At 42.1% G+C, this 12819-nt stretch overlaps 1 protein-coding gene across 1 annotated transcript in view; it reads right to left on the reverse strand.

The window, feature by feature from the left end:
• rps6ka5 (ribosomal protein S6 kinase, polypeptide 5) overlaps positions 1-12819 on the reverse strand; it is a 177949-nt gene that overhangs the window by 112301 nt on the left and 52829 nt on the right. The window contains exon 2 of the mRNA XM_055640220.1: positions 11252-11323. Within this exon, the coding sequence (XP_055496195.1) occupies positions 11252-11323 (72 nt within the window). The remainder of the gene's footprint in view (positions 1-11251; positions 11324-12819) is intronic.

The following is a 12819-nucleotide window of genomic DNA, read 5'->3' on the forward strand; positions in this document are numbered from 1 at the left end:
TGGGCGAAAAAGTTTTTCCTCATCTCCGTTCTAAATGGCCTACCCCTTATTCTTAAACTGTGGCCCCTGGTTCTGGACTCCCCCAACATCGGGAACATGCTTCATTCCTCTAGCGTGTCCAATCCCTTAATAATCTTATATGTTTCAATAAGATTTCCCCTCTCATCCTTCTAAATTCCAGTGTATACACGCCCAGTCACTCCATTCTTTCAACATCTGACAGTCCCGTCATCCTGGGAAGTAACCTAGTGAACCTACGTTGCACTCCCTCAATAGCAAGAATGTCCTTCCTCAAATTAGGAGACCAAAATTTCACACAATATTCCAGGTGCGGTCTCACCAGGGCCCTGTACAACTGCAGTAGGTCCTCCTTGCTCCTAGACGCAAATCCTCTCACAATGAATGTCCTTCCTCAAATTAGGGGACCAAAACTGCACACAATACTTGCACTGTTTTACTTTTTCTATTTCCTTCTCAATTTTTTTTTCATTTTCAGTTGAGCCAGCACGACTGAAGTAGAACTGGTAAAGCTAATTAACGTAGAAAAACTGGAAAAGCAATCCCAGAAAGGCAAAAACAAGAGTAGAACAAGTTCACCAAGAAAGGCCAACTCTAAATTACACCCCCGCGAGTACAGATTGAAATGGTTTATTAATAATAGATGCATTTATAATGCAGTGTTGTGAGCGAATTCAGCCTCACTTGAGACTTGGATTTGTGAAGAGCAAGAAGAAATTATTCTACAGTATATACAACTGTTAATTAGTGGAGAACGCAAGTATTTTGTTTGGCCTATGTTTAAACAGATTGAGAACACGAAGAGAGAATAGTTTTGACGAGGTAGTAAAAAAGGAATTTACATTTCTGCTGTGAAAGTATTTTGCTGAGAAGGATAAACAACAGATGTGGGTGAGGAAGCAACAAGGTTGTAGGAATGTTGGCTTTTTTAAATTTCACTGAGCCAAGCCTAAAAAAGGATAATGGGTTAAATATCATGACGCTAAACTGAGCTCAGCTCTGAAGAAGTGAGAATAACTTGCATTTACATGTTCAACACAGCAAAATATCCAAAGGCATTTTGAGGGTTGGCATCATGTTGTCAAAGCTGAAATAACTTCAGTCACTTGTGTTTATTTCTTCTTGGGACACAAAACCAATTTCAACTGTCAACAGATGTGGAGCTCTTTGTAACAATGGATTTTTGTATAGACAAGTAGCTTGCTTTACTCAAACTGTATACAACGTACAAATTTGGACAGGCCGAAAGAAGAAGATGAAGCTCGACAACGTTGCCTCTCAGCTACTTTCTTCTATTTTACAAAGCTTGATTTAGCAATTTGAGACTATTTACAAAGCAGTTCCCAATTACTCCCATGGAACTGTCACAGGAACCTGTAGAATTCTATTTAAGGTGCATATTGCAACAATTGTTATGTTCTATGAATGAAATTGTCCAAAGACCAGCCCCTGTGATTGTAGGGACCTCATAATGTACCAGCCACCATTTAATTATTTTTTGGCCATGATAAGTTATCTATGTGGATTGTGTTTACAGGCCTGTGATGCTGCTGCGAGTACATATGACAATTAAACAACCTTGGTTCTTGTCTCTCTTGACCCTTGCCCCGAGGGCTGAAGATGATTTAAAATATTTAGCTCAGCCTCTTGTCTTTGGCACTCATTGAGGGCAGGTACAGTGCATCCAGAAAGTATTCAGACCCCTTCACTTTTTCCACATTTTGTTACATTACAGCCTTATTTTTAAATTGATTAAATTCATTTTTCTAATCATCAATCTACACACAATACCCCAGAATGAAGAAGCAAAAACAGGTGTTTAGAAATTTTTGCAAAGTAATTAAAAATAAATAACTGAAATATCACATTTACATAAGTATTCCAACCCTTTGCTATGACATTCAAAATTGAGCTTAGGTTCATCCTGTTTCCATTGATTATCCTTGAGATGTTTCTACAACTTGATTGAAGTCCACCAGTAGTAAATTACATTGATTAGACATGATTTGGAAAGGCACACACCTGTCTATATAAGGTCCCACAGTTAACAGTTCATGTCAGAGCAAAAACCAAGCCATGAAGATGAAGGAATTGTTCGTAGACCTTCGAGACAGGATTGTATCGAGACACAGTTCTGGGGAAGGGTATAAAACAATTTCTACAGCATTGCAAGTCCCGAAGAGCACAGTGGCCTCTGTCATTCTTAAATGGATGAACTTTGGAACCACCAGGACTCTTCATGGAGCTGGCCGCCCGCCCACCCAAACTGATCAATTGGGGGAGAAGGGCCTTGGTCAGGGACGTGACCAAGAACCCGATGGGCACTCTGACAGAGCTCCAGAGTTCCTCTGTGGAGATGGGAGAACCTTCCGGAAGGACAACTATATCTGCAGCACTCCACCAAGCAGGCCTTTATGGTAGAGTGGCCAGATGGAAGCCACTCCTCAGTAAAAGGCACATGACAGCCCGCTTGGAGTTTGCCAAAAGGCACCTAAAGGACTCTCGGACCATGAGAAACAAAATTCTCTGGTCTGATGAAACCAAGATTGAACTCTTTGGCCTGAATGCCAAGCATCGCGTCTGGAGGAAACCAGGCACCGCTCATCACCTGGCCAATATCATACCTACGGTGAAGCATGGTGGTGGCAGCATCGTGCTGTAGGGATGTTTTTCAGGGGCAGGATCTGGGAGGCTAGTCAGGATTGAGGGAAAGATGAACGGAGCAAAGTGCAGAGAGCTCCTTGATGAAAACCTGCTCCAGAGTGTTCTGGACCTCAGACTGGGGCGGAGGTTCACGTTTCAACAGGACAACGACCCAAAGCACACAGCCAAGACTATGCAGGAGTGGCTTTGTGACAAATCTGTGAATGTTCTTGAGTGGCCCAGCCAGAGCATGGACTTGAACCCGATCGAACATCTCTGGAGGGACCTGAAAATAGCTGTGCATCGACGCTCCCCATCCAACCCGACAGAGCTTGAGAGGATCTGCAGAGAAGAATGGGAGAAATTACGCAAATGCAGGTGTGACAAGCTTGTAGCGTCATACCCAAGAAGACTTGAGGCTGTAATCGCTGCCAAAGGTGCCTCAACAAAGTACGGAGTAAAGGGTCTGAATACTTATGTAAATGTGATATTTCAGTTATTTATTTTTAATTACTTTGCAAAAATTTCTAATCATCTGTTTTCGCTTTTTTTTTCGCTGTGTAGATTGATGATTAAAAAAATTAATTTAATCCATTTTAAAATAAGGCTGTAACGATACAAAATGCACCCGGTGCTGTTTCTGACTCGTTTCTTTTTACTCATTGTACCAGTCAACTCCCTGGCCTTATAGCAAGGTCAGAGTGAGATATATGTCAAGTCGGAAGATTATATAGATTGAGCCAGCAAATGAGCATGTGCAGGTGGCCTGCATGACCTCGTAGATAACGAGTTTTAAGCTGTTACATCCTCACTAAATCTATCCCAATTAGCACAATTGGGTGTATGACTGCTTGTGTATGTGTGTACGACTGCAGAAACCAAATTTCGTTTGAACCTCAATGAGGCTCAAATGACAACAAATAAATTGTATTGTATTGTATTGTAATTGTACAATGGTGGTGCCACATAACATGCAAGCCGACTTTTTGATTCGTGTGAAGGTCCATGTCAAGTTCAATGCAATGGTTACTCTCATAAAACTGGCTAATATGAAATATATAAAGTCATAGTGTCATACAGCTCGGAAACAAGCCCAACGTGTCCATGCCGACCAAGATACCTCATCCAAGCTAGTCCTATTTATCCATGCCTGGCACATATACCTCTAAACCGTTTCAATTTGAACTTTCAAAGTTCCAATGTCTTTTAAATGTTGCTATTTTACTTGCCACGACAACATCCTCTGGCAACTCTCCCCATTTACCCACCACCATCTGCGTGAAAAAGTCACCCCTCGAGTTCCTATTAAATCTTTCCGCTCTCACCTTAAACCTATGCCCTCTAGTTCTTGATTATCCTACCCTGGGAAAGTGGCTCTGTACATTCACCCTATCTATTCCTCTCATGACAATGTTCACCTCTGCAAGATTACCCCTCCGCTTCCTGTGCTCCAAGGAATAAAGTCCTAGCCTGCCCGAACTCTCCCCATAGCCCAAGCCCAAGATGTTGCAAGTCCCAGCAACATCTTCGTAAATCTTTTCTGCACTCTTTCTAGCTAAACCTTTTCGATGCACGGCAATTGGCGACTGAAGTCACCTACTTCTTTCAGTGGGAGTACGCCAATTGGCAACTTCGTTCCAACCAAGTTGAGACGTATTTTACAATAACTGTAGTGTCAGGAGTCGCCAATAGACGTCGCTGGCATTCAGTTTCAGACTGGCGCTCTCCAGATAACACTCAAGAAATGGATGTTTTCATTCAAAAATCACGACAATTTTGCGTGTGAACTTTTTGTTTCCAAAACCACCACGGCGGATTATCGAACTGGCGAGTCCATCCTATGCGAGATCTTTGCAGACAGCGACTCTGAAGGCGAGGAACTTTCAAATTGTTCCGACGATGAGCTGGGTAATAACGATGATATTGAAAGTGAAATTTCTGATGACAACTCCTCTGAAAGTGAACAGAAATCGGACCATGACAATGCATCCCCTACCCCTCCAAGGCATGTGGCAAAGAATCGTGGGCCTGCAGTGTTGACTGACACTCGGAATTGGATCAATTAAGTCCTGCTGATGAGCACCATCCTACCTTCGATCCCTCAATCTTATTTCGTGGTCAGCTTGAACCAGGACTAAGGATTCCAATGGACCCTGGACATGATCAACCAGGTGTATTTATGCTTACTATATTCTGTTGTGCTGCAACAAGCAAGAATGTCATTGTCTTGACTTGACTTGATTTCTTCACTGCAATTTTTCCACCTGCCATAATTGTACTCATGGCTGATGAAATAAATAGATACGCCTTACAGTTCTTTGCCAATCCTGTTATTGATGATCAGCTGCCACCTTCAGCAAGATTTAGAAAGTGGCATGATACATTTTCATTTCTCTCAGAAGTATGTGGCCCTTGAAATCGCCAAGGGCCTGTGTAGTAAAAATCACCTCCAAGATACTGGGATAGTTTTTGGCCGACACAAACCCAGGGGTTCAGTCAAGTGACGAGTAGGGGCCGATACATACTTCTGCGTTCCTTCCTGCATTTCAATGACAATGCCAATCAAAAGGGTCACGTCGATTGTGACCCACTGTACAAAATAGTCCAATGATAAATCTTGTGAAAGATACGTATTTGAATTTCTATCAGCCACACCAAGAAATATCAATAGATGAAATAATGAAAGGATTCAAAGGCCGCTTGAGTTTCAAGCAACATATCCCCAATCAGCCTAGTAAATGGGGATAATAATCTGGGCTTTGTGTGATTCAGTGAATGGATACAATCTACGATGGAATGTTCACACCAGTAAAAGTGAGAACAATGAACGCAAGATGACCTTGGATTCTAGTTTGGTGAAATCTCTTGTGAATGGAATGGATTCCAATGGTCATAAGGTATATATGGACAACTTTTTCTCCTCCCCTGAGCTATTTCTTAGCTTGAAACAAAAGGTGAACGATGCTTGTGGCAACGTAAAATGAAACCGAAAAAGTTAGCCCCAAAAAGTTGGTAAAGCGGACATGAAGCTGAAACAGGGGGATCAACCTCTGTTTTGGCCTTACTTTTACCACATGGCAGGACACAGCCCGTGTCAGTTGTCTCTCATCTATACATGGAAATGTCAACAAGGAAATTCGGTCAAAGAAAGAACCTACGGGAAAGTGGGCTGTGAAGAAGCCAGCCCTAGTGCAGGACGACGGCAAATGTATGGGCGGCGTCGACAGATTTGACCAGTTATCAGCTTGTTACTGGGGTGGGAGATGGCAACCTTCACATGGTCTGCCCTGTTTCGAAGAATGCAATCAATCTGGTGTGCACAATCAAATAAGATCAAATGTCCTACAACTTTAGGCTGTGCACGCCACACGCAAGAAGAAGAAGCTTGCTACTGTTATCCACACAAATGCCAGAAATGGTATCAAGTTATTTTCCACTTTGTGAAGGATACTGCACTTGTGAATGGGTTTTAACACTTATAAACTTTCACTTCCTGATGAGAACATTGATCAGATTGGTTTCCGCCAGAACGTCATTGACTCTCTCATTCCAGTGAACATTCGTATCAATGCAAAGACCAAAGCAGACACTGTTGATCAACGAAGGAAAAGGTTGCTAGTAGAACAGCATTTTTGTGCAGAATATGAGAATAAAAGGGTGCAGGCCTGAATGTATTGTGTGCTTGGATCGTGCCTCTGCTCAGCGCCACCAGACGAGAACCTACTGTGAGGACTGTGAATGTCCAACGTTTCCCTGAATATTTCAAACGGTACCATACAGTTTATGAATATAAAATTGAATATGAATAACTACAAACAAACTGTATGCTAGAAAGTTATGACTTTGTTACACCACGGTACACTGAGTGAATTTGAAACTGACGTTGTGGTTTGGCATTGCACGAGTCTTCATGATTTTGTGCATTTGATATTTCAATTTTAAATAATTATCTGGGACCCACGACATGTTCAAAGAACTGTATTCACAAATTATTCACTTTCTAAAACCTGTATTTTCATTGAATTTGCATGTATTTTTATCAAAAAGTATACACAAACATGCTAATTAGCTCATTTGCATAACAGCATATTTTTGGGTGAAATCTGATTTCACTATTTGAGAGTCCTGATCATATTCTACAGCCTTTTCAGTTACTCTAAATCTCCAGCTTTAGTCTTTATCAAAGATCTATAATCTTTGGTCTTTATGGGTAATATTTTGTCTCAAACATAGTACGTGTGAGCAGCACGGTGACCCCATTTTGAACCCAGTATGGAACCCAATTGGTGAAATTTTGGCTGTCACAGCGAAAAGGGTTAACGGCATCTTTCCTTTAGCAGGGCGACGAGAACTAAACACAGTATTCTAACTGCGGCCACACCAATGTCTTGTGCAACAATTACATAACCTCTCAACTTTGTATCACCATTACTGTTCCCGACTTCCCTAGTCCTCATGTCTTCCTCCGCAGCAAAAACAGAGAAACACTCTTTGAGGAACTCGCCCATCTCTTTCGGCATCACATATAGATGAGTACTTTAGTTTCTTTGAGGCCCTTTTCCCCTCACTAGTTACCTTATTTCCCTTAATATACATAAAATCTCTTTGGATTCTGCTTATCAGAGCTACCTAATGACAACTTTTTGCCTTCTGAATTCCTTCTTAATTATGTTCCTTATTTTGTATAAACCTCCTGGGATATATTTGATCCCCGCTGCCTATATCTCAATTTCTCTCGTCATACAGAGTTCCTTACGCCCACCTGCCTTGCCTTAACTCCACCAGGACATGCATATCTTGAACTCCAACCATCACACGTTTACATGCATCCCATTTACCAGATTCCCTTTGCCCGCAATCAACATATTACGACATCAACATTACAATTAAGTTTTTCAAGTTCCCGTCTAATACCTTCAAAACGACCCATGTCCCAATTTAGAACTTTCATTTGTGTGTCTTTATCGATCAGCGCTGTCCTTATCGATCGGCACTGTCCTTATCGATAAGTAATTTAAAATGAGCAGAACATGGTCACTGGTCCCAAAAGGCTCGCTCACTGACACTTCAGTCACGTAGTGCCCTGCCCAATTCACTAAGAGTATTAACAAGCCTGCTACACTTTGCCCAAGGAAACATTTCCGAACACACTTGACAAATTTCACCCCATTTAAGGCCTTGGTACTACGGCAGACCCAACTTATAATGGGGAAAGTTGAAATCCCTTATGCAACCCTATTAGTCTTACAGCTGTCTGCAATCTCCCAACAAATTTATTCCTCTAATTCCCAAAAGGAAAGTACTCAAAAAAGGAACTTAAAAAAAAAAATGAAAAAAAGGTTATCTGAAAATGCTGAACTCAATGTCTCTCAGTTAGAGTGGGGGGTGGGAGATTGCAACCTTCACGAGGTCTGCCGTGTTTCGACGAATGCAATCAACCTGGCGTGCACAATCAAGTAAGATCAAATAGAACAAGTTGTCCTACAACTTTAGGCTGTGTACGCCATACGTAAGAAGAAGAAGAAGTTAGAGTGGGATGGTGGTGCTGGCTTGAAGGGCTGAATGGCCTACTCCTGCACCTATTGTCTATTGTCTAAAAGTGCAGCAACTGGAAGCACAGGGACTCACAAAACTGTCACAATAATGGTCCTCAGTCTCAAACACTGTTCCGACAACGTTCAATGTCAGGGAACAGCACATCACCTTCCAACTTGGCCTGCAAATAGCTACAAGATAATCAGCAATGGCAAAATGAGGACTGTTTTCCTTTAGTAATTTCATATTATTATTCTGCTTTGCCTAATCACGTCCCCCAGACCTACCATATGTTATTCACTACGGGTCTCCCTGGTTAACAAAGACGTTAAATTCCTAACATCAGTCTGAAGAAGGGTTTCGGCCCAAAATGTCGCCTATTTCCTTTGCTCCATAGATGCTGCTGCACCCGCTGAGTTTCTCCAGCATTTTTGTGTACCTTAAATTCCTAACTAATTCTTTGTAACGCAAAAATTCATATTGCAGGTGCTACACCGCATCATTAACGTTCACAGGGGGATTCCCGTTGCCATGGATATTTATTACAAGCTACTCAATCTCCTCTCAGTAAGGATGTAGCAAAGCACAGCAAATCACACTTGTTTTGACAAGTGAAACATACCGACTGAATCTTTTAAGTCATTTATCCAAATGCCCACTGTTGCTACACAAATAAAACTGCTGGAATCTGAAACTAAACCAGAAATGCTGGAAGAACTTTGCCAATCAACCAGCACCTGTGGGAAGAGAACTGGTTTCTGGTTAGGACCCCGTCCTCAGAACTGGGGGAGGAGTGGAGGGTTTTAAGTCAGAGGGAGAAAGATTAAAGGAGACTAGACCAAGTGGGACCGGTGGGCCCCGTTCCCCCAACGCAATATTCCACCACTCACCCGTTCCCCCAACGCAGCCCGTTCCCCCAATGCAACCCGTTCCCCCAATGCAATATTCCACCACTAACCCATAGCCCCCCAACTGCGCAGGCGTGGCTCATTTCCCCTCAAGCCCCCATCACACCCTTCCCCTCCTCTTCACCCTCCCTCATCTTTCCCCTGTACTCCTCCCCTCCTCCCTCCCTCCCTCTCCTTTCCCTTACCCTCATTCACCCCCTCCCTCCCTCCATGTGTTGGGAAAGTCTTTTTTTTTTTTAACACATAGAAGCAGATACAATAACAGCGTTTAAGAGCCTTTCAGATGGACACATAGATATACTGGGAATGGAGGTATGTTGGTCACAAGCAGCCAGAGCAGAATAGTTTAACAGCATCATGTTCGACACTGACATTGTGGGCCGATGGTTCTATTTCTATGCTTTACTGTTCTATATTCTACAATCTATATGTTACAGTTTTCAAAGCAATGTTGGGGGAAGGAATGAAGTTCAAAGCAAAAGTTTATATAGGGATAGGTTAAGGCAGAACAAGTGATAAGGAGCATGAGAAACAGAGTAAGAAAGTGACGCTATGATAATGGAAAACAATGGAGAACAGTCCATTCCTGAAGGCTGCAAAATGATTACAGAAATATGTGGTTCTTCTGGTTTACATTGGGCTTCACAATGGCAGCGGAGGCCACAGTTAGATCAGTTTAAGTGGAAGTGGGTTGTGAGAAATAAAGCAGCATACAACAGGAAGGTCAGAACTGAAGACTGCAGACTGAGTGCAGGTGCCCCACAAACAAGTCATCTGACTGGTGTTTGGTTTTGTAAATGAGAACACATTGTGAACAGAGAAAGCAGTGTACTATTCTGGAATTGCAAATGAATTGTTGCTTCATCTGGAATGGGTCCCTGAATAGCAGGCAGGGAAGAGGTGGATGGACAGCTGTCTGATATAAATCACGTTCAGGTAGAGGAGATCAGCTTAACTTGGCATCATGTTGGCGTGGCCACGGTGGGGCCAATTGTGCTATTCAGGTGCTGTACTGATCTCCCAATGCACATAAGCACCTAAACCTTTGTTCATCTTTACCGAGACATTTCCAAACTAATCAACTCCTGTCCACCACTCAAAGCGCATCTTCCAACGCAGTAAATTATTCCAATAACTTCACTGCAACAAATCATCGCAATAACTCCATGTTTTAACATTGTCTGTACTCACAGACATCTGACTGACTGGAATGGCAATTAAAGGGCCTGTCCCACTGTACGGGGTAATTCAAGAATTCTCCCGAGTTTTCCCCTAATTCGAACTCGGAGAATGTCCGTAGCGGGTTTGTCGGAGTTCGTGGATGTCTCGTAGCGGCTCGTACGAGTAAAAAGTAACAATTATTTTCATCACGACTATTTCTTTACTCGTGGACATTTTTCACAGTGTTGAAAAAACATCACGAGTTTACCGGATTTCCCGAGTACCTACCGTTAGCATTACGAGCCGCTATGGGACACTCACGCTCCTACGGACCCGCTACGGACATTCTCCGAGTTCGAATCAAGGGAAAACTCGGGAGTACTCTTGATTTACCTCGTACAGTGGGACAGGCCCTCAACTGCACTTAAGCAAATAGTCTGTTGACATATTCAATTTCCCTTACTAAAACTCCCCAGGTGCTGGGTATACTAATGGCTTCAGTACTGCAAGGTGGTTCCCTATTCCTTCTTCTTTGCCTCAAATTATTCAGCTTCTTGCAGCAAGTTACAGGATCATCAAACAGTTAAAACTGAAGCAAATCTATATCTAGAAAATGACGAGAAACAAAAAAGTTGTAAATGCATCATAAATTTAGTGGCCAATTCCTTGTGTGAATTTCTTTCCAATACAAGATAATTATTCATGTTACAAAGAATTAAAATACTAATACCAGTGTAGAACACATTCAAATCTAACATATCCCTTCATACCTATACTATACAAATAATGGATTGTTTGAATTTCAGTTCTTTTTATTTAGCATTTTACCTTAAAACCACTGATCAGTTTGGAGTTTCTTGCATTCCCATTTTGTTCCCACACGACTGTTTTTGTTTGAATAAACGCAAGTAAAATACTTCAAAACTCTCTGCAACAAAGTTAATCTCTGCTGTATAAAGTTGATGAAGTTTAAATTATTCACTTACCTCCAGTTCCAAGGACCTTTAATAGTTCAAAGTTTTCAATCCCAACTTTTTCTGCATGGCCTGTTAAATTAGCTGTAAAAATAATACAACAGGTTAGCCACAAATCAATATATGAAAATGGACTTTCACACAATCATTTTTTAAATAACTGAGATCCTCTGACAGTCCACAGACTAGCTCAGATGGTGGTGGGTACATGGAACGAGCTGCCCAAGGAGGTAGTTGAGGAGGGTACAATAACAGCATTTAAAAAACACTTGGACGGGTACAGTATATAGCAGGACATGGTCCGAACAAATGGGGCCACCTAGAAACGTAAATGCTGGTTTATAAAACAAAAAGCAGTGAAGGAATAACTCTGCCGAAAGGTCCTGATCCAAAGACCTAAAACGTCACTATCCATATTCTCCAGAGAAGCTGCCAGACCCACTGAGTTACTCCAGCACTTTGTGTTTTGTTTTGGTGGCAAATGGGACCAACGTTGGCGAGCATCTTGGGCGGAATGGAGAAGTTGGGCCAAGGAGCCCATTTCCATGATGCATGGCTCTCTGACTCCAAACACAAACCTTCCATACCTATAGTCTGCTGCAGCAAAACACTACAAAAATCATCACCACTTGTTAAAAATAGGCCCCTCTCCCGAGTTGTGCCAAAATATGATTAAAATCCAACTGGATTTTATCCCATAAATATTCCAATAGTCTCACATCACTAAAATATTCTTGCAAGATTCAGAAGCACAAGGTGATTTATAACATATACAAAATTCTCAGAATTTTCAGTAACACGGATGAACATCTGGGAAGATCGGAGGGGAGGCTGGCTGGGCTATGGTGCCTTCCTCACCTTGGTGCCACTGTGTTGTGTTGTGTCGTGGACTTTCTGTGTTTGTGCTTTTTTTTTAAATTTCTATTTTATTTTTTTTTAATATGTTTTCATATTTATTATTTATTTATTTTTATGATACTGACTGTAAAGGGAAATTCATTTTGTTGTCTCTAATTGAGACAATGACAATAAATTTGAATGAATACAATACAATATAGTACATTCTTCACTTACATAATCACTGGTCACTGGAATATATTCAATTTCTAACATAGCTGGTGTCATCAACATACTAACAATCTTTGGCCTGCATTCTTTGAGGCCCAAACTTGTTATAATGAACCAGTCCCACTTAGGCAAATTTTTAGCTGACTGCCGGCGACTATGCGGTCACCACATGTTTGCGGGTGATTGCCGGGGAGTCGCCTTAATGGTTTTGAGGAGTTCCTGAATTCTGGGAACTAGTCACCGTCTCATTATGGTCGCCGCGAATTTTTCAACAATTTTTCACCAGAATGAGCTGCCATGGAGAGTAGCGAGAATTCACGTGCCTTAGGTGGGTCGCCAGGAGGTCCTAATGGGTTGCCAGGAGGTCGAAGGTTCTCGTGGGTTGTAGCCGTGCTGACCGTTGAGTTTCATTGGCTCATTGGGGGAAAAAACGTAAGCAGTAGTTTTCTGAACCAAGGATAACCGACCGGTAAGGTCTCCACTCCTTCTCCCTCTCCCCCCCCCCCCCCCCC

Source organism: Leucoraja erinacea, chromosome 9 (assembly GCF_028641065.1).
Source record: "Leucoraja erinacea ecotype New England chromosome 9, Leri_hhj_1, whole genome shotgun sequence".
In the NCBI taxonomy this organism is placed as follows: Eukaryota; Metazoa; Chordata; class Chondrichthyes; order Rajiformes; family Rajidae; genus Leucoraja; species Leucoraja erinaceus.